The 25,565-nt window shown below is 41.1% G+C and overlaps 1 protein-coding gene across 2 annotated transcripts in view; it reads left to right on the forward strand.

Annotated features, from left to right (window-relative positions):
• BLM (BLM RecQ like helicase) overlaps window positions 1–25,565 on the forward strand; it is a 109,675-nt gene that overhangs the window by 54,280 nt on the left and 29,830 nt on the right. For both annotated transcript variants that reach the window (XM_056571558.1, XM_056571559.1), the window contains exons 12-18: window positions 7,952–8,100; window positions 8,834–8,940; window positions 10,062–10,222; window positions 10,321–10,516; window positions 11,832–12,022; window positions 12,396–12,531; window positions 12,613–12,812. In XM_056571558.1, coding sequence (XP_056427533.1) covers window positions 7,952–8,100; window positions 8,834–8,940; window positions 10,062–10,222; window positions 10,321–10,516; window positions 11,832–12,022; window positions 12,396–12,531; window positions 12,613–12,812 — 1,140 coding nt within the window. The remainder of the gene's footprint in view (window positions 1–7,951; window positions 8,101–8,833; window positions 8,941–10,061; window positions 10,223–10,320; window positions 10,517–11,831; window positions 12,023–12,395; window positions 12,532–12,612; window positions 12,813–25,565) is intronic.

Below are 25,565 nucleotides of genomic sequence, written 5' to 3' on the forward strand. Positions count from 1 at the left end.
TATATATATATATATATATATATATATATATATATAATAGAGTCGGTAACAATGATAATATAACAATAAGCAATACAATGCAATACGTATCTTTAGCTGAGAGCAGCGAGAAAGAGGAAGATTACCTCACAGACGAGCAATTTATGGACTAGGGTCTTCAGTGATTGGCTACCTGTCTAGTCATGTTTGGATGCGTTCTAAGCTTTTTTCTTTTTCACTTTATTAACTGTTTCGCTGCTGAGAGTTTATAAAGAGAAAGATATGCATTATATTAGGAGCCTCCTGTTGTAATAAAATTAAGATTATTGGTATTTATTTCTTGGATAAAAACCTCCAGCAAGCTTCTCAGAACTTTCCAGATAAAAACTATATCGTCGATATAGCGCCGCCATAGTACGAGATCCGCGCCAATTCTGGGAGAGATATATGGTTCTTCCCAGGCGGCCATAAACATATTTGCATAACTGGGTGTGAATCTTGTACCCATGGCGGTGCCGGTAGCTTGGAGATAAAATTAATTTTCAGAATAAAAATAGTTGTGAGTTAAAATATAATTTATGGCTTGAAGGATAAAATCAATTTGTTCTGGTAAAATATCCCCTTTCATTAAAAAATGTTGTACTGCTTTCAATCCATCAGTATGATTGATTATAGTATATAGGGAGCTCACGTCTAGTGAGACGAGGATATAATCAGATTCCCATTTTATGTTTTCTAATATCTGGATTGCTTGAGTAGTATCTTTTAAGGTTATATTGTGTTTTTTGTACTATGGGTTGGAGTAAACGATCGATCAGTTGGGAGAGGTTTGATGTGAGTGAATCGATGCCTGATACTATGGGGCGACCGGGGGGGGGGGGGGGTTGGGGGGGTTTTTATGAATTTTGGGGAGGCAATAGAATACAGTTAGCCTGTCCCCAAGATGAACTCATGCTCTTTTGTTGATAAAAATTTCAGATTCCAATGCTCTATCACATAATATTTTTAGATCTTTGCTGAATTCTGCTGTAGGGTCTGATTTTAGTTTGGTATATGTTAGGGTGTCTGCTAATTGATGGATGCATTCTTTATTGTACTGTTCTGTGTCTAATATCACGATCCCACCCCCTTTATCTGCGGGGCGGATCGTGATGTTATTATCTTTTTGCATTTCTAAGATTGCTTGTTTTTCTTTTAAAGTTTTTTTGTGTTGGTTTTGGTGTTTAGTTTTCTGAGATCTGTCTCTACTGCTTTTTTAAAAGTAAGAAGGTCAGGACCAATATCGTGTTTGGGGTAAAATGTTGATTTTAAGGTGCAATTAGTGCGGGTGTATTTTGTATTGGAGGGGGTGGGGTTGGTGATGAGTTGTTTGATAAAATATTTTTTGAGGCATAATTTTCTTATATATTTTTCGACACCAATATATGTGTCAAATTTGTTCAAAGGTTGACTTGGTGCAAATTTTAGGCCCTTGTTTAGCAGATTCGTCTGGGTGTCAGTTAAAGGTTTTGTGCTTAAATTTACAATGTTGGAATTTCCTATGTGGTTTTTCCTATTTTCAGTGGTGGTCGTGTGGCTCTCTGTGATTCGTTTTTGTCTTCTTCTAGTCCTCTTTTTTTTGGGGGTGTTGGTGTATAGTGAGAGGCTGGGAGGGATCGGGTGAATCTCTGCTTGTATTAATTGTGTCTTGGGGTGATATGTCGCCGGAGTGTATGGGTGTGAGTAACGTGTATTGGGTGGGTGACGTGTTGTGTTTGGTGTTCTTGGTGGGTAATGTGGCTGGTGTGAATAGTGGGGTCTGTAATAATGGTTGTGTGGTTGTGGAGAGTGTCTGGGTGGATAGTGATTGTATTGGTTGGGTCTGTAGTGGTTTTTTGGAGATTGGTATGGTGACCTCCCTCTCTGTCTCCCTAAAAAATGATGGTGTTCATTATTGATATCATTCAAGGGGGCATATCTATTATATGTTGGAACGGTATATTTGGTATGGGTCTGCTCAATTTGTTGTGGGTGTATGCTATTTGTCTCATTGATTTGAGTAGGTGGTATATTTTTCTTGATTTGCCAGGAAAGTTTCTTTGATTTTTTCTGGGTGATTTCTTTTTCTAGGGTGTCTAAGCGTTTGATAGTGAGGTTTTCATATTTTTTATATTCCTCATCTATAGTATATGTTTCTAATGTTGCTTTCATCTGTTCAATTTCCCTATCCAGTTCTTTCACCAGTTCCTCCCTCCTTTCAATTACAAGTTTAACAATGTTAATGGATTGTTCCTTCAATAGTTTATCCCATTTGGAAGAGAATTCTGGGCTACAGAGGTCTCCTGCAGCGTTTTTAAAAATAGTAAGGCCTTTAGGAGTAAGGCCTAGGTTCAGATATTGTTGTAGGCTTTTTACCTCCCATTGTTGTTTCAGGCGCTTGCATAAAGTTCCTTCTAGTTGTCTAAAGATTTGTGCAATTGTATGGTTGTGTTCAGAATTGCTGTTTGATTGCGAGGTGGTAGGTATGAAATCATTATCAGAAAAGCGAAATTCCTTTTTTTTTTCTGATAATTTCATACCTACCACCTCGCAATCAAACAGCAATTCTGAACACAACCTTACAATTGCACAAATCTTTAGACAACTAGAAGGCACTTTATGCAAGCGCCTGAAACAACAATGGGAGGTAAAAAGCCTAAAACAATATCTGAACCTAGGCCTTTACTCCTAAAGGCCTTACTATTTTTAAAATCGCTGCAGGAGACCTCTGTAGCCCAGAATTCTCTTCCAAATGGCATAAACTATTGAAGGAACAATCCATTAACATTGTTAAACTTGTAATTGAAAGGAGGGAGGAACTGGTGAAAGAACTGGATAGGGAAATTGAACAGATGAAAGCAACATTAGAAACATATACTATAGATGAGGAATATAAAAAATATGAAAACCTCACTATCAAACTCTTAGACACCCTAGAAAAAGAAATCACCCAGAAAAAATCAAAGAAACTTTCCTGGCAAATCAGGAAACATATCCCACCTACTCAAATCAATGAGACAAATAGCATACACCCACAACAAATTGAGCAGACCCATACAAAATATACCGTTCCAACATATAATAGATATTCCCCCTTGAATGATATCAATAATGAACACCATAATTTTTTAGGGAGACAGAGAGGGAGGTCACCATACCAATCTCCAAAAAACCACTAGAGACCTAACCAATACAATCACTATCCACCCAGACACTCACCACAACCACACAACCATTATTACAGACCCCACTATTCACACCAGCCACATTACCCACCAAGAACACCAAACACAACACGTCACCCACCCAATACGCATTACTCACACCCATACAATCCGGCGACATATCACCCCAAGACACAATCAATACAAGCAGAGATTCACCCAATCCCTCCCAGCCTCACTATACACCAACACCCCAAAAAAAGAAGACTAGAAGAAGACAAAAACGAATCACAGAGAGCCACACAACCACCACTGAAAATAGGAAAAACCACATAGGAAATTCCAACATTGTAAATTTAAGCACAAAACCTTTAACTGCCACCCAGACGAATCTGCTAAACAAGGGCCTAAAATTCGCACCAAGTCAACCTTTGAACAAATTTGACACATATTGGTGTTGAAAAATATATAAGAAAACTATGCCTCAAAAAATATTTTATCAAACAACCCATCACCAACCCCACCCCCTCCAATACAAAATACACCCGCACTAATTGCACCTTAAAATCAACATTTTATCCCAAACACAAAATTGGTCCTGACCTTCTTACTTTTAAAAAAGCAGTAGAGACAGATCTCAGAAAACTAAACACCAAAACCAACACAAAAAACAATATAACTTTTAAAGAAAAACAAGCAATCTTAGAATTGCAAAAAGATAATAACATCACGATCCGCCCCACGGATAAAGGGGGCGGGATTGTGACATTAGACACAGAACAGTACAATAAAGAATGCATCCGTCAATTAGCAGACACCCTAACATATACCAAACTAAAATCAGACCCTACAGCAGAATTCAGCAAAGAACTAAAAATATTATGTGATAGAGCATTGGAATCTGAAATTTTTATCAACAAAAGAGTTCATCTTAGGGACACAGGAGAGGCTACCTGTATTCTACTGCCTCCCCAAAATTCATAAAAACCCCACCAACCCCCCCCGGTCGCCCCATAGTATCAGGCATCGATTCACTCACATCAAACCTCTCCCAACTGATCGATCGTTTACTCCAACCCATAGTACAAAAAACACAATATTTCCTTAAAGATACTACTCCAGATCAGATATTAGACCAATCCAGATATTAGAAAACATAAAATGGGAATCTGATTATATCCTCGTCTCACTAGACGTGAGCTCCCTATATACTATAATCAATCATACTGATGGATTGAAAGCAGTACATCATTTTTTAATGAAAGTGGATATTTTACCAGAACAAATTGATTTTATCCTTCAAGCCATAAATTATATTTTAACTCACAACTATTTTTATTCTGAAAATGATTTTTATCTCCAAGCTACCGGCACCGCCATGGGTACAAGATTCACACCCAGTTATGCAAATATGTTTAAGGCCGCCTGGGAAGAACAATATATCTCTCCCAGAATTGGCGCGGATCTCGTACTATGGAGGTTCTATATCGACGATATAGTTTTTATCTGGAAAGTCCGAGAAGCTTGCTGGAAGTTTTTTTCCAAGAAATAAATACCAATAATCTTAATTTTACCCCACACATGAGCACAGGTACTTTAGAATTCTTAGACCTTTTAATTACTATAGACTCAGATAGATTGACCTGCAGTACGTATCATAAACCCGTAGCCAAAAATAGTTTTCTTCTTTTTAATAGTTGCCACCTACCCAGGTGGCTTCTAAATGTACCTACGGGTCAGTACCGCAGACTAAAAAGAAATTGTACGTCTCACACTAAATTTGAAGGAGAGGCTCAAGCCCTTACTGAAAAATTCTTGGAGAAAAATTACCCAAAAAGTATTTTAGACAAATCTTTTAATCAAGTTCGGATTTTAGATAGATCTTCATTTTTTACCCCCACAGAAACTAAAATCTTATCACAAAATGATGATCCTAAGTTAATTTTACCTTTTAATAAAGATTACAATAAAATTGAAACTATTATCAAAAAGAATTGGCACTTTTTAATTAAGGATAAGGTCATTGGTCAAAACATCCCCTCTCATCCACCTATAGTATACAAAAAAGCCCCCAACTTAGGCATTCAAGTCGCCCCTACAGTGAGACAACCAACCAGTACCGCAACACCATCCACATGGTTACAAAGCAAGGTGTTCCATAGATGCGGTACCTGTTCAGCCTGCAAAATCACAAATTTCCCTAAAAAAAATTACCGACATTTCATCCACATCCAATAATCACGTTCACAAAATCACTGAGTGTCTCACCTGTCATAGCAAAGAGGTCATCTATCTGATCCAGTGCACATGTAAAAAACAATACATAGGCCGTACGAAGAGACAGTTTAAAATACGTATGGCAGAACATATTTATAACATAAAAAGAGGTCTAAAAACACACCCACTGTCAGCACATTTTGTAGAACATCACAACCAGAACCCGTCAGAGCTGTTTTTCTTGGCCATCCAAAACGTTAAAAAATGCTGGCGTGGTGGTGACTATATCAGAAGAATGTCTAAGGCAGAATCAAGGAAGATTTTCGATTTTGACACCATCAAGCCTAGAGGACTCAATGCAGAACTCGAAATCTTCGGGTTCCTTGGATTCCATCTTGTGGTGCGGCTCGCCCCCATGACCCGTCACTGGCTGGTTGCCTATCGACTCAGTGACTCTGCCTGTGGACCAGCCTCCCCGAGAATTTTCTACATCAGAATTCACTGTCTTTTATTCCCTGTACAGACCCTTCCCCCCCCCTCCCTTATATATTATTTTATATTTATTCTATATTTTCATACCCCCATATATATGTGGTTTCAGGTTCTAGTTATAAATATAACTCCATCATATTTGTTTACATTATACATTCCCATTTTTGATTATTTTATTAATATATTATATACTTCCATATTTTATGCTATTTTTAAAGCTATCTTTATCCTAGTTTAGGATATATCCACATCTATTTCTTATTCTTTACGTTCACCATTTTTTATTAATGTACTCCTCTTAGTATGTGGAATCATAATGTACACAATTTATATAATATTGCATCCTCTGAAATACTACAATACCTCTATATATCTCATTCATATTTGCTGTTTCATTATTGCACATATTTTGTACTCACATCATTATTTCAGACATCTTTATGTAATCTTACATATAAACACTAAGTATTTCCCATTTTTTATCTTTTTGCATTCTGTTCTTAATATCATATATCCTCTTTTTCTTCTTCTTTTATTTTTCTCTTTTACTATACCTATCTTCATAGGATCCATTTCTAATCTTATATCAAACCCAAACTAGCCAGGCTCCATGTCTTAGTAGCTACCTAATCAACATGACATCATTGCATGTAGACCTTCTAAATACAGACACCACTGCTGGGCATATATATCTCATCTGTCACTGAAGAAAAGGCCCGCAGGCCTTGAAACGCGCCTGACTATCCAAAGCACCACATCATATAAGTGTATACCACTTTTAAAGACTCTATATCCACCCATTGTGGCTAACAACCGCTGGATGCCCACAGATTTGGGACCACCACAACACGCACGCAGCTAGCGCATCATTCGGACACGCAGCTGCTTCCAATCTTGCACTCCCAGCCCCGGACAGCTAAGTTCCTGGACACGTCTTCCCAAGGCCGGACGCCTTTCCGTGCTTGTACAGGACACCGACAGCCAACCGGAGAACCACTCACCCAGGCTACGATCCAGATCGGCATTACAGACTCACAGGATACCGTGGTCTGCAGAGGTTCGCGATCTTCCGAGAACACTATCCGTGAGTATCGCTGCCTGTGGGGATCACCAACAGCCGAGAAGGAGGGTGAGTGGTGCTGTGCACCGATACTACATATTCAAAGATTGCAACAAAGTCACTACAATAGCTGCTCTAATCGCTACTGTAGCCACAACTGCTGCTATATTTGCTACAATTGCTACAGCTGTTGCCATTTCTACAAATCTGTTACAGTAAATGATGAGACTCATTATTAATTGGTGCATTTATTTTATTTATTTGTAGTTACAGAGTGATTGGTTATTAATTCATATACTTACATTAATAAATTAATATTTATTTGATCTGATATCTTTTCTCTTCTTCTTTTAATCTACTCTTCACTATATTCTATATACCCACAGTGTTCTTGATGACTGGTTTTACATATTTTACTTTTTCCTAAATTGAATAGGCCTGATTGGGTGAAGGCATCACCTTTAACCTCGAACACTTCCTCTCATCATTTAGTGAGCTACACACCCCACTATCTATATATACTATATGTGATTGCATTGATCCCCATAAGACTTATAAACTAATTTCTCCTGCACGGCGAGCACTGTACTTTTGTATCTGTGGCTCACATAGAAATAGATGGTGTGCGTGCTGGTTGCTCAATGCATAGGGAGAGCCAAGGCCCCGGGCAGTAAATCGGTGGGGGTCGGAACGTTCACGATCAGACACTTAAGTTAATTAAGAGTTCCCCTTTGAACCCTTGAGCGCCCCTCTGCAGACATAAGGGTATTCACAACCATCTCCACATATCATTCATTTATTTTTCTGTATAGTGTCCATTATTATAGTGAAAAAGTGTGTGTGAATATAGATTAAATATAAAATATTATATTAAAAAACAAACACCATGAATAGCAGGTAAAAGTTTGTGTGTTCATTTTTGTAGGGGAACATTTATACAGAAATTGAAACTTCTTAGAACTTACAAGTTAACAGTTTTATTTGTTTATTTATTTTATAAATATTGTATTTCTTCTAACAGTGGGGCCATGATTTCCGACCAGACTACAAAAGGCTCAACATGTTGCGTCAAAAATTCCCTTCTGTAGCAATGATGGCTCTTACAGCAACAGCAAACCCTCGTGTGCAGAAAGACATTCTCAATCAGCTTAAGATGACCAAACCTCAAATGTAAGTCTAGTATAAAGTGGATGCTATTAAAGGGGTACTCCAGTGGAAAATATTTTTTTTAAATCAACTGGTGCCAGAAAGTTAAACAGTTTTGTAAATTACTTTATATTAAAAATGTTAACCCTTCCAGTACTTATTAGCAGCTGTATGCTATAGAGGAAATTCTTTTCTTTTTTGTCTTGTCCACAGTGCTCTCTGCGGACACCTGATGCCTGTATCAGGCACTGTCCAGATCAGGAGAAAATCCCCATAGCAAACCTATGCTTCTCTGGACAGTTCCTGATACAGGCAGAGGTGGTGGCAGAGAGCACTGTGGACAAGACAAAAATGTTTTTTTTTTAAAGAATAGAATTTCCTCTGTAACATACAGCTGCTAATATGTACTGGAAGGGTAAAGATTTTTTAATAGAGGTAATTTACAAATCTGTTAAACTTTCTGGCATCAGTTCATAAAAAATGTTTCCACCAAAGTACCCCTTTAAGTTTTCGTCTATGGAAAGAGCTGGGACCTGATCCATTCTCCCCCCCTTTTTCTATTTAATGGTTATCAGCCTATTTGTTGTAGTATTAGTGTCTTAAACTCCACATTGGATAACATTGGAGGCTGCTAGCAGGCATTAAGAATAACTAATAGGGGGTTGACCATAGAGGAAAGGCTGTTTCTGCTTTGCAAAGGAATTTATTTTTGTCAAATCTATTTAAAATGTCCATATCTATTAATTTCTTATTTTAGATTTTCAATGAGCTTTAACAGAGACAATCTTAAGTATGAGGTTTTACCCAAAAAACCCAAGAAGGTGGCTTTCGACTGTATGGAGTGGATAAAGAAAAATTTCCCGAGTGAGTGTCACTCTATCAATATCTGAGATGTAAAAGTGGCAATTGCATGGTTACAGTTTTATACTCATGTTTTATGTCACTGCCATATTTCTATTGCTATGTTCAGCTGAACAGAACGGAGAATGGTTGTAGGGTAGGCTGCTCTTCCCTGTGCTCCTCTCAAAGAAGGAATATGAAGAAAATTATCTAAAATATAATTTTAAAGACTTGTTTTCATTTAATTACACTTTTGACATGTTGTACATACATGTCAAAAGTTAAAACCAGTTGTAGTCTCAGTGCTTTACTCAATGACACAGCAGGTCCTCCTATGTTTGAATAGTTCACCCTGTTACACAAGTAGAGGAGGGAGGACAGTGTGCTCTAAGCTCACCGTTCTCTTCCCTAACTCCAGAAAGAATGGAGGAACCCCATTGTTACCTGCTGCTAAGGGGTCACTGCTGCTTGCACTGCTTGGGACACAGTTATACGGCCTACCCCTTAAAGGTAAGTATCTTGCCACAAAAATGAAACAAACTTTAAGGATTTCTTATTTTGGTTGCTCTTGACTTTTTTTTTCTTGGTTCCATTTCTCTTGCTTTGCTTTCTTGGCAGGTAGCCTTTTTGGTCTCTCTTACTTCTGTTAATCGTATCTTTCTTTGAAATCTCTATTCAAACAGTTTCACCAGAAGAAGGTGAAACAATGCTTAGTTCCCTCTTTACTCGCTATTCTCCCAAGGTGTTCTCACAAGACCTTGTATTCACTCATTTTAGTCCCAACCTTTCTCACCCTAAAATAACACAATCACTCCACACGTTGCAGATGGGTCAAAACATTTTCCTTTCTGCTAAAAGTTCCTTTTGTGTTATTCCTGCAGTTCTTTGTAGGGGGCTGGCATCATCCAAGTACATAATAGTTTGCTGGATTTGATTAGGAGCTATGTAAGAGTGTAGAAGTCTAATCCATGGTCCTCTTACCACACTTTTTTTTTTTTTTTTTTTTTTTTTTTTTATCTCCTACAGGGTGTCATTTATAATTTGCTTTAAAGAAGATATCGGCTCTAGTATTTTATTTAAATCTGTTAATGTTAAAATACACTCTTTATAGTCATTTGAATTTGAAGCTTAGTTTTCTATTCCAGCTGAATCTGGTATCATTTACTGTCTGTCTCGACATGAGTGTGACACTATGGCTGACACGCTGCAGAAGGAGGGCCTTGCTGCCCTTTCCTATCATGCTGGGCTAAGCGACTCGAATAGAGACTATGTACAACATAAGTGGATCAATCAGGATGACTGTCAAGTAAGTCTGTATTGAATGCAATTAATTATACAACATAATGCCACAGTAATATTTGGTACCTGCAATGCTTTGTTTCCTTATGTGTCTCTTGGTTATAGGTGATCTGTGCTACTATTGCCTTTGGAATGGGCATAGATAAGCCAGATGTTAGATATGTTATTCATGCCACTTTACCAAAGTCTGTGGAAGGATATTATCAGGAGTCTGGAAGAGCTGGCCGAGACGGAGAAATGTCCCACTGTCTTCTGTTTTATAGCTACAGTGATGTAACAAGAATCCGTCGGCTGATTCAAAGTAAGGGTTGTTTTTGTAGCATGATATAGTTAATCTTTTATACTCGTTTTCTGGTTTTCACTAATATTCATGCAGAGTTATCTTCTCATAGTCTTACATCTATAAGACTAGAGCAGAGTTTATACAAGACCTGTCACAATTGAGGGGAGGGTATGTAATAAAAGGGGTCAGGCATTGTTACTTTTTATGATGATGCCCTGGAAGGTCTCTGTTACAGCAGGCTTCCAGGTTTGTTGTTGTGACCTCACAGGCCCATCCTGCCAATCATGACTGCAACTGTGTCCGGCTAAGCAGGCTTGTGTTGATACGTCAGCAAACCCAGAACCTGCTGCAACAGGGAACAAAGCAGCGTGAACCCTGTGCTGGTGAGGGAGCAAGAGAGGTTACATTTTATTTATTTCCACACTTCGCTGGCCAATATTATAAAAAAAAAAGTAACATTGCCCATATAACCATTTTTAGTGCTCTATAGATAAAAGGCTTTATAGTATCTGCTCTTCTGTTTATTGTGGTAGCTGGAAGTAAATGCTTGGAAAAAACTTCCAGCAGATGTAGTTGATGTATTCACAGTAAGTGAATTTAAACATGAACGAGATACTTATATTTATCCTAATAAAAAGGAAATATTGTACGGGCAGACTTGATGTGCCAAATTATCTTCTACTGAAAATCTTCTGTGATAGAGGACTGACTGTTGTGTATACTCTCCTAAAGGAGGGAGTTGAACAACTGCTATACTGTACACAACTACAAAACCTTCCAAGGTAGAAAAATAACTGCGATTTGCTGCCACACTTAAAAAAATAATAATAAATAAATAAAAAAATTTATTCTTAGCAGATACGGTAATTTTACAGACTAGATTTAAAAGAGACATGATTAAAATTAATATATGAAGTGGTCTACATAATATTTATTTGGACCTTTTAAGCAAAGTACTTGCATTTTTGCGCTCCTTGTACAATATACCTATTTGGATATCCCTGGAATGTGTGTAGGTCGTTATTTACTGTATTTACATATTAAGCATCACTGTTGTAACAACAAGACACATCTACATCTCTTCTGAATAAAGCTGAGGAAAGTTGGAGGAAAACAAAGGTTACAGCACCTCTTTTAGAAAGCACTAGTTAGGAATCAATAGTTTGTGTATACACATTATACAAAGATTGATATGTATTATAGGCCATTGGACATATTGTGCCTCTTTTATATAGTGCATACATGGATTTTGATTTGTAAATAAAAGATTGTGTGTGATAATTTCAATATTCCCAACGTTATTATTTTGGTATAATGTGTTTTTCTTTATCAGTGGAGAAGGATGGAAACAGTCAGACAAAACAGACACACTTTAATAACTTATACAGCATGGTGCATTACTGTGAAAATGTTCTGGAGTGTCGTCGGATGCAGCTCCTTGCTTACTTTGGTGAAAATACGTTCAATCCGAAGTTTTGTAAAGAGAACCCAAAGGTTGCTTGTGACAACTGCTGCAGAACAACGGTGAGAACTTCAGTTACCTTATTTTAGATCATTGTCTATAATATGAGTGATCGTCAGCGGACCACACGGGGCACCGTAAACAGCTATGCGGCGGCAGCTGAAGTAGTCTGCGCTGCCGGATAGCCATTTATGCGATGGCCCCGACATACAAAAGCATCGTATGTTGATGCTGCCTTCAACATGCAATGAAGAGGCCATCGTATGTTGAAATGATCGTATGTCGGGGCCATCGTAGGTCGGGGGGGGGGGTTTCACTGTTCTTTGGACTGTCTATCAAATCAATGGTTCAGCTTTTAAAACAGAGGACATGACAGCAATTGAGATTGTGCTCAGTTTAACTTTGTACAATATGTGTTGGATTTGTGCATTATAGGAATACAAGTCCAGAGATGTGACGGATGAGGTGAAGACAATTGTGAAATTTGCCCAGGAGCACTGCGCTTCTCAAGGAAGAGGAAAGGGAGCCAAAAATCGCTTGACACTCAACATGATGGTGGACATATTTTTGGGTAAGAATCATTGAAATGACCTACTATCAGTGTTTGAAACAGGTGGGGAAGGTATATTTAATGCATTTTATTACATCGCAGGGAGCAAATCTGCTAAGATCCAGACAGGCATATTTGGCAAGGGAGCAGCATATTCACGCCACAATGCAGAACGATTATTTAGGAAACTGGTTCTGGAAAGGATTCTGGATGAGGAACTATATATTACGGCCAATGACCAGGCTGTAGCATATGTAAGACTTGGAGAGCGGTCCAATGCTGTGCTCAGTGGTTTCTTAAAGGTATGTACTTAGTGTGTGCCTATGATACATTGTAGTATTATTCCATTGGGGGAAATATATATATATATATATATATATATATATATATATATATATATAGAAAAAGATATAGCGAAAAGTAGCACTCCTTATGAAAAATGTCTCAGGTGCAAGCAACCAAATGGACCCTGGTCCTTGGTCCCCAATGTAGAAGGCAAAAAGCGGCTGCAGCACACAAAATAGGTGAAAAAATAATGGTGGCTTTAATCCATTATAAATACAGATGCAACGTTTCAGCTGCCAGTGCAGCCTTTATCAAGCATACAAAGTGACTGAATACACAGAGTATATATATGGTAACCAATTACAATTAATAAAAATCAGTGTCAAAAAATCTATAAATATAAACATAGTAAAAACAGGCAATCCATAAATGTGAGTGCATAACAACATGGAACATAGGGACAATATACAAATTGTCAAGTTAATACAGTGTTACAAAAAAAGTGTTATTAAAAACAAGTGGTAAAAACCACAAATTTAGCTTGATTACAAATGTAAAAACATTAATATCACCTGGAGGACAAGTAATAGCGGCGGGCGCTCACCTGTACATGCTGTAAACATGGCGATAGAACGCCGGGACGGCGTGTATGTGGAATAGAGGCTGCGCATCAGCCCTAGCAGAGGAGACGAAAGTACACCAATCAGGGGGAAGAACAGGATCACATGGGTCGCATCGCAGTTGCCAGGCGGCGCGTGCGTACTGCGACGGAGTGAATCACTAATGGACCTCTCAGAAGAGGGCAGTTTGAAAAATAACAACGTAAATGTGAAAAAGGCAGTTAGAAAACCACAAGGTCAGTGTATGACAGTTAGTTAGTGTATAGTGCATATGTGCCAAGTGTAATAGGGCAGTTGCCCGTGGTAACTATCGATATGAATAAAACAAAAATGGGTGAGTGATAGTGAAAATATGTAAAAAAATAAAAGGGAATAAAAGTAAAAATAAAAATGAGAAAAATATAAAAATTAAGAAATTAAACAATTAAACATAAAATAATCAAGTACCATAAGATAATAATTGTTGCTTTGTCAGCGTTTCTGGTAACTTACTGGAATACACTCGCAATAATTCAAACATACTGGGTGTATTAGTGGCCAATTGTTGGGTGACTGTTCAGACCAGTGTCCAGCCATTCGCCGCACTGGTCCGAATAACTGATGTCTGACTAGTCGCGGTTAGCGACAAGTCAGGTAATCAGAAAGGCACCCAACTTGAACGGCACTTTACATTCACCCCATGCACACGAGACAGACAGTCAAGAGAACCAGAGTGACATCTATAGAGAGTGTAAACTCTCTCAGTTAGTATAAAAAATATCAGAAAATAATAAAGATAAAAATAATAAAAATAAAGCTTAAAATTAAACACAACAAAAAAATGGGAGATCATTATAAAAATAATAAATAAAATAAGAACAAAATAATGAAAATAAATTAAAAAAATAAATAAAAATTGAAAAATAAAAAATAAAAAATAAGATGAAAAAAATAAAATGAAAAAAATGAAGTAAGGAAATTGTTATGTGAAGGGAAAAATAGAACGTGTTACGTGTAGTGTAAAAAGTGTTTAGTTTTGTAGAAAAGATATTGAAGGTTGATTCATTATAGTTGGAATATAGAGAAGTAGAAAAAAAATATAAATGAAATAAAAAATGATATTATGGTAAAGAAAAAAAATTTTAATATTAAAGAAAAAATTTTTTTTCAATTACTTATATATATGATGTCATACTAATGATCAATGTGTAATATCCCCCTGAGTGGTATATTCTCCTCAAAACAACATAAGTCATAACCCAATATTGTACGGTGAGGTCCCGTCCAGCTTGTCACTTGTCATCCTAGGAAGAAAGGGGAAGGAAAAGGGGAAGAGAAAAAAAAAAAGGGGAACACATTAATTATTCTCAGTCACAATGATAATCTTATCCTAAAAACGGGAGAGAAGACACAGATAATTGTCAGAATTCAGGCATTATAGATTTGAGGTGTTACTGTAAAGTCAACATTCAGAACCTTAGGTCGCAAGGACTGCAACTCAAAAATCCATTTGAGTTCTCTTCTTTTTAGGGCGCCTACTCTATCGCCCCCCCGTCTTAGTGGTGGAATACAATCTAATAACATAAATTTTAAGTCTCTTTCTTGGTGGTGTGCTTCCACGAAATGTTTAGATACCGGAAGGTCCATACGTTTTTTTCTTATGGTAAACCGATGGTGATTGAATCTCGTCTTGAAGTCCCATGTGGTCTCCCCTACATAAAGGAGACCACATGGGCAAGTCAAGACGTAGATCACAAATTTTGAAAAACAAGTTAAATAATGTTTTAAATGGTAAATTTTACCTGTTTGGGGATGTGTGAAGCAAGAACCCTTATTCATGTAACTACAGTTGACACACTGTCTACAAGGGTATGAGCCCTTGTTCGCCACAGTTAGGTACATCTGGGGGTCTGGCTTAATTGACACATCTGATTTCACAAGTTTATCGTTAAGGTTTGAGTTCCTACGGTATGACATTAAAGGTCTAGAGTGAAATTCGACAATATTTGGGAAGCTAGCCTTCAATAAGTCCCAATGCTTATTTAGGATCTTTGATATATGGCCTGAATGATCTCCAAAGGTTTCCAGTAATCCCTCTATTGTATCTATTACCCAAGATACATAGGTCACTTGAAAACCCCCCCGGCCGACCGATGGTTTCAGGACGGGGTTCGGCTACAAGTCACTTATCTATTTTTGTTGATCAGGTCCTGCGGCCATACGCCACAGGAGCTAGATCATACCTGCGTGACACATCTGATTTCTTAAATAAAATCTCATCTATCAGGGTCCCTCCAGATACAATCATTGCCACTTTTGATGTGGTCAGCCTGTACACCTCCATCCCCCATGATGGAGGTGTACAGGCTGTTAAAGACTCTATTGCTTCGGACTTTTCACCTGCCAAAGTAGACTTTGTCATTTCTCTTTTGAAACTAATCCTGCACAATAATTATTTTTCTTTCAATGATGAATTTTTCTTGCAAACCTCCGGCACCGCCATGGGCACGAACGTGGCGCCTACTTACGCCAACGTGTACATGGCGGTGCTGGAGGAAAAGTCGGTATATGCGTCCACCTACTCCAGCCATGTGCTGGGGTGGTGGCGCTATATCGACGATATTTTTTTGATTTGGTCAGGTTCCGAGACTGAACTGACCCTTTTTCACCAATATCTGAACTCCATTGATCCAAACATTAGTATTTCCCTAATATCATCTACAACTATGGTGAACTTTTTGGACACCAATGTGACCATTATGTGTGACAAGTTGGTGACAAGTCTGTATGCTAAACCAACAGATTGCAACTCAGTGCTACACTATAGTAGCTGTCATCCGAGGCCGATGGTACGGTCTCTTCCCGCAAGTCAGATGATGCGGGCAAGTCGCATCATCGGCCAGGACGACCAAGTAGAACCATCTCTTACACGAATGTCCGACAATTTTCGTAAACGGGGTTACCCCAAGAAATTGTTGGAGGAATGTAAAAATAGGACCCTCTGTATGAATAGAGACACTTTACTGCAAAAATCTACGAAGGGAGCCCAATTAACTCGAATTCCCTTCGTCTCAACCTTTGGAGATCATTCAGGCCATATATCAAAGATCCTAAATAAGCATTGGGACTTATTGAAGGCTAGCTTCCCAAATATTGTCGAATTTCACTCTAGACCTTTAATGTCATACCGTAGGAACTCAAACCTTAAAGATAAACTTGTGAAATCAGATGTGTCAATTAAGCCAGACCCCCAGATGTACCTAACTGTGGCGAACAAGGGCTCATACCCTTGTAGACAGTGTGTCAACTGTAGTTACATGAATAAGGGTCCTTGCTTCACACATCCCCAAACAGGTAAAATTTACCATTTAAAACATTATTTAACTTGTTTTTCAAAATTTGTGATCTACGTCTTGACTTGCCCATGTGGTCTCCTTTATGTAGGGGAGACCACATGGGACTTCAAGACGAGATTCAATCACCATCGGTTTACCATAAGAAAAAAACGTATGGACCTTCCGGTATCTAAACATTTCGTGGAAGCACACCACCAAGAAAGAGACTTAAAATTTATGTTATTAGATTGTATTCCACCACTAAGAGGGGGGGCGATAGAGTAGGCGCCCTAAAAAGAAGAGAACTCAAATGGATTTTTGAGTTGCAGTCCTTGCGACCTAAGGTTCTGAATGTTGACTTTACAGTAACACCTCAAATCTATAATGCCTGAATTCTGACAATTATCTGTGTCTTCTCTCCCGTTTTTAGGATAAGATTATCATTGTGACTGAGAATAATTAATGTGTTCCCCTTTTTTTTTTTTTCTCTTCCCCTTTTCCTTCCCCTTTCTTCCTAGGATGACAAGTGACAAGCTGGACGGGACCTCACCGTACAATATTGGGTTATGACTTATGTTGTTTTGAGGAGAATATACCACTCGGGGATATTATACATTGATCATTAGTATGACATCATATATATAAGTAATTGAAAAAAAATTTTTTCTTTAATATTAAAAAAAATTTTCTTTACCATAATATCATTTTTTATTTCATTTATATTTTTTTTCTACTTCTCTATATTCCAACTATAATGAATCAACCTTCAATATCTTTTCTACAAAACTAAACACTTTTTACACTACACGTAACACGTTCTATTTTTCCCTTCACATAACAATTTCCTTACTTCATTTTTTTCATTTTATTTTTTTCATCTTATTTTTTATTTTTCAATTTTTATTTATTTTTTTTATTTATTTTCATTATTTTGTTCTTATTTTATTTATTATTTTTATAATGATCTCCCATTTTTTTGTTGTGTTTAATTTTAAGCTTTATTTTTATTATTTTTATCTTTATTATTTTCTGATATTTTTTATACTAACTGAGAGAGTTTACACTCTCTATAGATGTCACTCTGGTTCTCTTGACTGTCTGTCTCGTGTGCATGGGGTGAATGTAAAGTGCCGTTCAAGTTGGGTGCCTTTCTGATTACCTGACTTGTCGCTAACCGCGACTAGTCAGACATCAGTTATTCGGACCAGTGCGGCGAATGGCTGGACACTGGTCTGAACAGTCACCCAACAATTGGCCACTAATACACCCAGTATGTTTGAATTATTGCGAGTGTATTCCAGTAAGTTACCAGAAACGCTGACAAAGCAACAATCATTATCTTATGGTACTTGATTATTTTATGTTTAATTGTTTAATTTCTTAATTTTTATATTTTTCTCATTTTTATTTTTACTTTTATTCCCTTTTATTTTTTTTACATATTTTCACTATCACTCACCCATTTTTGTTTTATTCATATCGATAGTTACCACGGGCAACTGCCCTATTACACTTGGCACATATGCACTATACACTAACTAACTGTCATACACTGACCTTGCGGTTTTCTAACTGCCTTTTTCACATTCACGTTGTTATTTTTCAAACTGCCCTCTTCTGAGATGTCCATTAGTGATTCACTCCGTCGCAGTACGCACGCGCCGCCTGGCAACTGCGATGCGACCCATGTGATCCTGTTCTTCCCCCTGATTGGTGTACTTTCGTCTCCTCTGCTAGGGCTGCTGCGCAGCCTCTATTCCACATACACGCCGTCCCGGCGTTCTATCGCCATGTTTACAGCATGTACAGGTGAGCGCCCGCCGCTATTACTTGTCCTCCAGGTGATATTAATGTTTTTACATTTGTAATCAAGCTAAATTTGTGGTTTTTACCACTTGTTTTTAATAACACTTTTTTTGTAACACTGTATTAACTTGACAATTTGTATATTGTCCCTATGTTTCATGTTGTTATGCACTCACATTTATGGATTGCCTGTTTTTACTATGTTTATATTTATTGATTTTTTGACACTGATTTTTATTAATTGTAATTGGTTACCATATACATACTCTGTGTATTCAGTCACTTTGTATGCTTGATAAAGGCTGCACTGGCAGCTGAAACGTTGCATCTGTATTTATAATGGATTAAAGCCACCATTATTTTTTCACCTATTTTGTGTGCTGCAGCCGCTTTTTGCCTTCTATATATATATATATATATATATATATATATATATATATATATATATATATATATATTGCTTTTTTTTTTTTTAAGCAGATCAGGGATGTAGATTTGTAACAGGATTGATGTTCCTTGAGGGATGAACCAAATAGATAGGACTGAATATAGAATATGTGGTACAGTCCTAACATCAGTCTCTGATGAATTGGATTTAGGGGTCATTACTTTAGAAGACTTAAAGGTAAGCAGACAATGGCATAGAGCAGCAGGAAATGCTAGCAGAATGCTTGGGTGTATAGGGAGAGGTATTAACCCCTTAAGGACTGAGCCCTTTTTCACCTTAAGGACTCGGCCATTTTTTGCAATTCTGACCACTGTCACTTTAAACATTAATAACTCTGGAATGCTTTTAGTTATCATTCTGATTCCGAGAATGTTTTTTCGTGACATATTGTACTTTAACATAGTGGTAACTTGCATCCTTTCTTGGTGAAAAATCCCAAAATTTGATGAAAAATTTGAAAATTTAGCTTTTTTCTAACTTTGAAGCTCTCTGCTTGTAAGGAAAATGGATATTCCAAATAATTATTTTTTTTTATTCACATTTCCAATATGTCTACGTTATGTTTGCATCATAAAATTGACGTAGGGGTGGACATAGGGGTATTCTACGCCAGTTATTCCCAAACAGGGTGCCTCCAGCTGTTGTATAACCCCCAGCATGCCTGGACAGTCAGTGGCTAGCTGGTAATACTGGGAGTAGTTGTTTTGCAACAGCTGGAGGCTTCGTTTTGGAAACAGTGGCGTACCAGACGTTTTTCATTTTTATTGGGGAGGGGAGGGGGGCTGTGTAGGGGTATGTGTATATGTAGTGTTTTTTGCTTTTTATTTTGTGTTAGTGTAGTGTTTTTAGGGTACAGTCGTACAGGCGGGGGTTCACAGTAGTTTCTCGCTGGCAGTTTGAGCTGCGGCAGAAAATTTGCCGCAGCTCAAACTTGCAGCCGGATACTTACTGTAAACCTCCGCCCATGTGAGTGTACCCTGTACATTCACATTGGGGGGGGGGAGAAACATCCAGCTGTTGCAAAACTACAACTCCCAGCATGTACGGTCTATCAGTGCATGCTGGAAGTTGTAGTTTTGCAACAGCTGGAGACACACTGGTTGTGAAACACCGAGTTTGGTAACAAACTCAGTGTTTTGCAACCAGTGTACCTTCAGCTGTTGAAAAAGCTACAACCCCCAGCATTTACGGACAGCGGAAGGGCATGCTGGGTCTTGTAGTTATGCAACAGCTGGAGGCATACTACTTTGGCTGGGGATTGTAGTTATGTAACAGCTGGAGACACACTGGTTTGCTACTTAACACAGCTTTTCACAACCAGTGTGCCTTCAGCTGTTGCAAAACTACAACTCTCAGCAGTCACAGACAGCCAACGGGCATGCTGGGAGTTGTAGTTATGCAACCAGCAGATGCACCACTACAACTCCCAGCATGCACTTTAGCTGATTGTGCAAGCTGGGAGTTGTAGTTATACAACAGCTAAAGGTACACTTTTCCATAGAACAAATGTGCCTCCAGCTGTTGCAAAACTATAAGTCCCAGCATGCCCATAAGGGAATGCTGGGAGTTGTGGTGGTCTGCCTCCTGCTGTTGCATAACTACAGCTCCCAGCATGCCCTTTTTGCATGTTGGGAGCTGTTGCTAAGCAACAGCAGGAGGCTGTCACTCACCTCCTACTGCTGCTCCGGGACACAGGTCAGTCCCTCGCCACCGCATCTGGAGACCCTCAGTTTTTGGCCTACCTTTCAGGTTTTTGGGGCTGGCTGGTACTGGCGCAAGCAGTGGCATCTTTGGGGGCATGATTTATTTTATTACACTGTGTGTAGGTGTTTTTTCTTCTTACACAATGTGTGTGTTTTACAGCCGCGGCGCTTTTACTGGCGGAGCGCACGGAGCGCCGGCTTACTTTCATTTTCTCCGGCAGCTGCTGCCGGTGTGTATGCCGCCCGCTCATTTCCCCCGAGCGCATATGCTGCTTACATGTGGGCTCGGGACAGGGAGCAGGCGCCTTTACTGCTTTGTCCTCGACTTCTACATAGCTCCGCTCGCAGGGGTCGGAACTCTCTGGAGGCGCTTATTATGCAGTTGTGTGTGTGGATGAATGGAATACTGTTGGGCGCATGAAGCGCCGTCTTACTTTCACTTTCGGCAGCAGACGGCTGCCGGGGGATATTTGTATCGCCCGCTCACTTCCCCGCGGGCGCATATGCGGCTAACATGTGCGCCCGGGGCAAGGAGCGGTCGCCATTACTGTGGTTCTTTCGGCGGCTGGGGCGCTATAGCTCCGCCCACAGGGCCGCTGGAGCTTACTGGAGGCGCGAATCGCCCTCCAATCAGCGCTGTGCGCGCGATCCAGGTGGCGGGGGCCAATCGGTCAGGGCCCCTGCTCTGGGAATGCCCCTCTCAGGGGGTTAACACTTTACTGTCATAGGGGACGCTATTCTGTTCCTCCCTCTAAACTGATAACTAGACTACTAGTCTTCTATTTTGTCTGTATGACATATTATTCCTAAAATGCCCACTGACTCTGCCTGCTCCACTGCTCCCCCAGACCCCCTAGCTTCCCCGGATGTTACAGTTCCGGTGGATTCGGCCGCCCCTTCAGCCTGGGTTTTCTTCCTATCCCAGTATATGGCTGACTTGACTCAAGTCCCCCTTGTGGTGGCTGAGGCCTCACGTGACATGGTGTCTACCTTGAGGAGGTCTGCCCTGCGCCGGCTCTCTGGTGGGTCCCACTCCTCTTTTCCACAAGCCTCACGCTCTCACGAAGCGTACTAGGGGTGTTTGTCTGACTTTTACATTGAGTCTCCAGGTAGACGTGGGCATCCCTCTGTGGGTCTCGCCTCCCCTTGTCATCTGGTCACAGACGTCGCTCCTCCAAAGGACATTTCTGGAATCGCCGCTCTGCTACGCCAGAGCCGCGTACCCGGTCAGGGTCGCCCCCCCCCCTCCAGGGCTGCCTCCACGCGTTCACTTTCTCCTGGTGAACTGGCGGATGAGGCTTCCGAATCGGCATCTGACTCAGAGGACCACTCGGATATAGTTGAAACGGTGAACTCATTGGTTGCAGCCATAAGAGACTCCTTTCACTTAGAGGACCCAGGATCTTCGGACGTTACTCCTGAAGTATCCTTTCATCGTGCTCAACCAGCACCTCAAGGGTTCAGCTCTCACGCTGAACTTCACATCCTTCTGGAATCTGCATGGAAACATCCGGACAAGAGGTTCACGGGAATGAAGAGGGTTCAAGTGCGTTACCCATTCTCCAAGGACCTTGCCTCTAAGGTGGTTTCCCCTCTCTCAATGGTTCCACCAATTTCCCGCCTCTCTAGGCTACTACACTGCCGCTGGCAGATGCAGCTGCCTTCAAGGACTCGACAGACCAGACGGTGGAGTCCTTAGCGGAGTTTGCCTCGGACGCAGCAGGCTCTGGGTCCGAGGCCCTATTGTTGTGATGCTCACAACTCAGTCAGGGTATCCTGGCGGGATTTCCCCCTGGAGGATCTGTCTTGCTTTGGTTCTCCAATGCTGGGGACTTCTGTGCACAGCTTCCATGTAGTCAGTCCGTTGTGCTGCCTTTGCTGTAGGTCTCCTAGTGGCCCTCCGCCGCCCCATGTGGCTTAGGGCGTGGGATGCGGATGCCGCCTCCAAAAGGTCTCTTACCGAGTAGCCTTTTACTGGTACCTGTCTCTTTGACAAGCGCCTTGACGAGATTATCTCTGTGGCGACGGGGGGTAAAAGTTACTTGTTGCCTCAAAATAAGGCTTGCTTTTCTTCCCAGGGGAAGTCCTCTTCCTTTCGGACCTTTGGCCCCAATAAGGGGTCTCGGCAGGCGCCTTCGCGGGACAAGAGGTCTCCCTCGTTCCGGGCGCGTTCGTCTGGGAAGTCGGACACCAACCGTTCTGACCAAATCGGGTAACCGCGATCCCACTTCCACATGGAGTGCAGCCACCACCCGCAGGTTTTTCTCGGGTGGGAGGTCGTCTCTTACTTTTTCGAGACATCGGGACCACACACATTCAGGAAGTCCCGAGCACCCCGGTCTCCTTCTCCGGGAAGCAGTCTCGGGAGGCCCTCTAGTCCCTGCCTCCCGAGGAGTCTTGTCCCCGTTCCTACAGGGGAATATTTTCGGGGTTTTTTATTCCACCTTTTTTGTGGTCTCCCAGGAAGGTGGTTCTGTGCGACCGATTCTGGGCCTCCAGCATCTCAGTCATCTTCTCTGCCACTTCCGTGGCATCCAGGGCGCAAGAGGAGTTTATTTCCTTGGTGGACATCAAGAATGCCATCCTTCATATTCCTATATTTCCCGGCCATCTGCGGTTCCTCCGCCTTCCGGTTCCGCAGGGGCTTTTTCAATTCGTAGCCCTACCCTTGGTCTGGCCACTGCTCATCGGGTCTTTACCATGATCCTTGCACCAGTGATAGTATTGTTGCGGTCGTGCGGAGTCTCAGTGATTCCTTACATGGACAACCTTCTCATCAAGGCTCTCATCAGAATCCAGACTCTAGAGACTGTGGATCTTACTCTCCAGACCCTGAATCGCTTCGGGTGGACGTTCAGCCGAGGCTAGTCGGTTCTCTCTCCCACCCAGTCTCTGATCCTCTGGGACTTCACTCCACGGCCTCTGGCTGGATTTGTCTTCTTCCGGACAACCGTCTGACACTCCTGTCTGAAGTCCGCTCTCTTTGGGCAAAGGCCCCAGTTTCCATCCGAATTCCTATGGAAGTCTTGGGTCGGATGGTAGTGGCCATGGAGACCGTACCCTTTGCCCAGTTTTCATTACCGTCCCCTTCAACTGCCGATTCTCTCTCTATGGGACAGATCTCCTCTGTCTCTCGATCGCAAGGTTGCTCTCCCTCATCGGATCCGTCAGTCTCTGCTCTGGTGGCTCCGTTCCCCCCTTCTTCTTCAGGGATGACCATTCCTTCCCTCCACGGGCAGGTAGTTACGACAGAGTTCACTCTTTCGGGCTGGGGCGGTGTGTTCAGGGGTTGGTCGGTTCAGGACCTCTGGTCTCTCCGGGAAGCCCTTCTTCCAGTAGACATTCTGGCCCTGGGGGCGATTCTTCTTTGTCTTTTTCATTGGGAGTCCCATCTTCTGTCCCGTCCTGTCCGCACCCAGTCGGACAACGCCTCGACATCAGTCTGCATGGCAGCACTCGCAGTTCGGCAGCATGGCTGAGGTGTCAAAGATTCTCCTCTGGACGGAACTTATTTTTCCGGCCTTTTTTGGTGGTTCCTTCCGGGTGTGCTCACTGGGAAGTGGACTTCCTCAGCCGACCCCAGCGAGTGGTCTCTACATCCAGTAGTCTTCGTGCAGATCTGCGACCTCTGGGGCATTCTAGATGGAGACCTTTTCGTGTCCGACACAAATGAAAGAATCTTCCGATTGTGCCGAAGTCCCGGGACCCCCTGGCTCTAGCCGTGGCTGCCATTGGGATTCCTTGGGCGGGGTTTCCCCTGCCCTCTGTTTTCTCTCCTTGCTCTCCTTCCCAGGGTTCTGAGGAAGCTAAAAACAGAGGACGTCCCCGCCATTCTGGTAGCTCCAGATTGGCCCCAAAGGTCGTGGTACGCCGACGTAGTCAGGCTCCTGGACGACGCTCCACTGCGCCTTCCGCTCCGTCCGGACCTGTTCTCTCAGGGTCCTCTTTGCCACCCCAATTATAGTCGCTGCATTTGACGGCGTGGCGGTTGAGACCGCGGTTTTGAGGGCCCTCGGGTTTTCTTCTCCAGTCATTCACACCATGCTCAGGGCTCGTAAGCCCTCCTCGGCAAACATTTACCACTGTACTTGGCGGTCTTATTTTCATTGGTGTGAAGCTCAGGACTTATCCCCCGTAATCTTCTCGGTTCCCCGTCTTCTCTCCTTTTTGCAGTCGGGTTTCTTTTTTTTATTTTTTTTTTTTTGCAATATATTTTTATTCAACATTTTCAGAACAATACAAAAACATATCAGAAATAGCACGATCCCCACCTGGGAAAAATAATGGAACGCGATCCAACATACAATTCAACAACTGTCTTAAAAATGACAAATACTGAGGTGCTGTAGTGAAGTGATGTAGGATTCCCTCTCTCCCCAAGGATTCAATAAGCTTAATCCTTACAGTCTAAACTGAATCAGGAAGCTGTAATGCCCCCAGCGTCACTTTCAATGATTCCGTAAGGTACCATGTGGTATGTCTAAAAGGATATACTATGTCTGCTACCTCCCGGGGATTATAGTGTGTAACAATAAACGGCGTCCACTTTTCGAAGAAACGTGCCGTGCCAGAGTTGCAATGGCGTTCAGCATCCAATCTGTCTACCCCTAAAAAGAACTTCAATTGAGCTATCAATAATTGCAGGTCCGGTACCCGGTCCTCCAACCACCGGAGAAACAAGCATCGGAGAGCAACCAGCAAGACCACATGTATTATTTTAGGGATCCTCTGGATCCCCGCCTGATCCTCCTCCGGAGGACGAAGCTGGTGAAATATAAGGGTCTGAATCTTAAAAGGAAGACTTACCCGCCAGTGGTCTCTGATGTAGGAGCAGACCGAGCGCCAGTAGCCAGCCGAGTGAGCACAGTCCCAGATCCCG

The sequence above is a fragment of the Hyla sarda genome, chromosome 4, assembly GCF_029499605.1.
Source record: "Hyla sarda isolate aHylSar1 chromosome 4, aHylSar1.hap1, whole genome shotgun sequence".
Lineage (NCBI taxonomy): Eukaryota > Metazoa > Chordata > Amphibia > Anura > Hylidae > Hyla > Hyla sarda.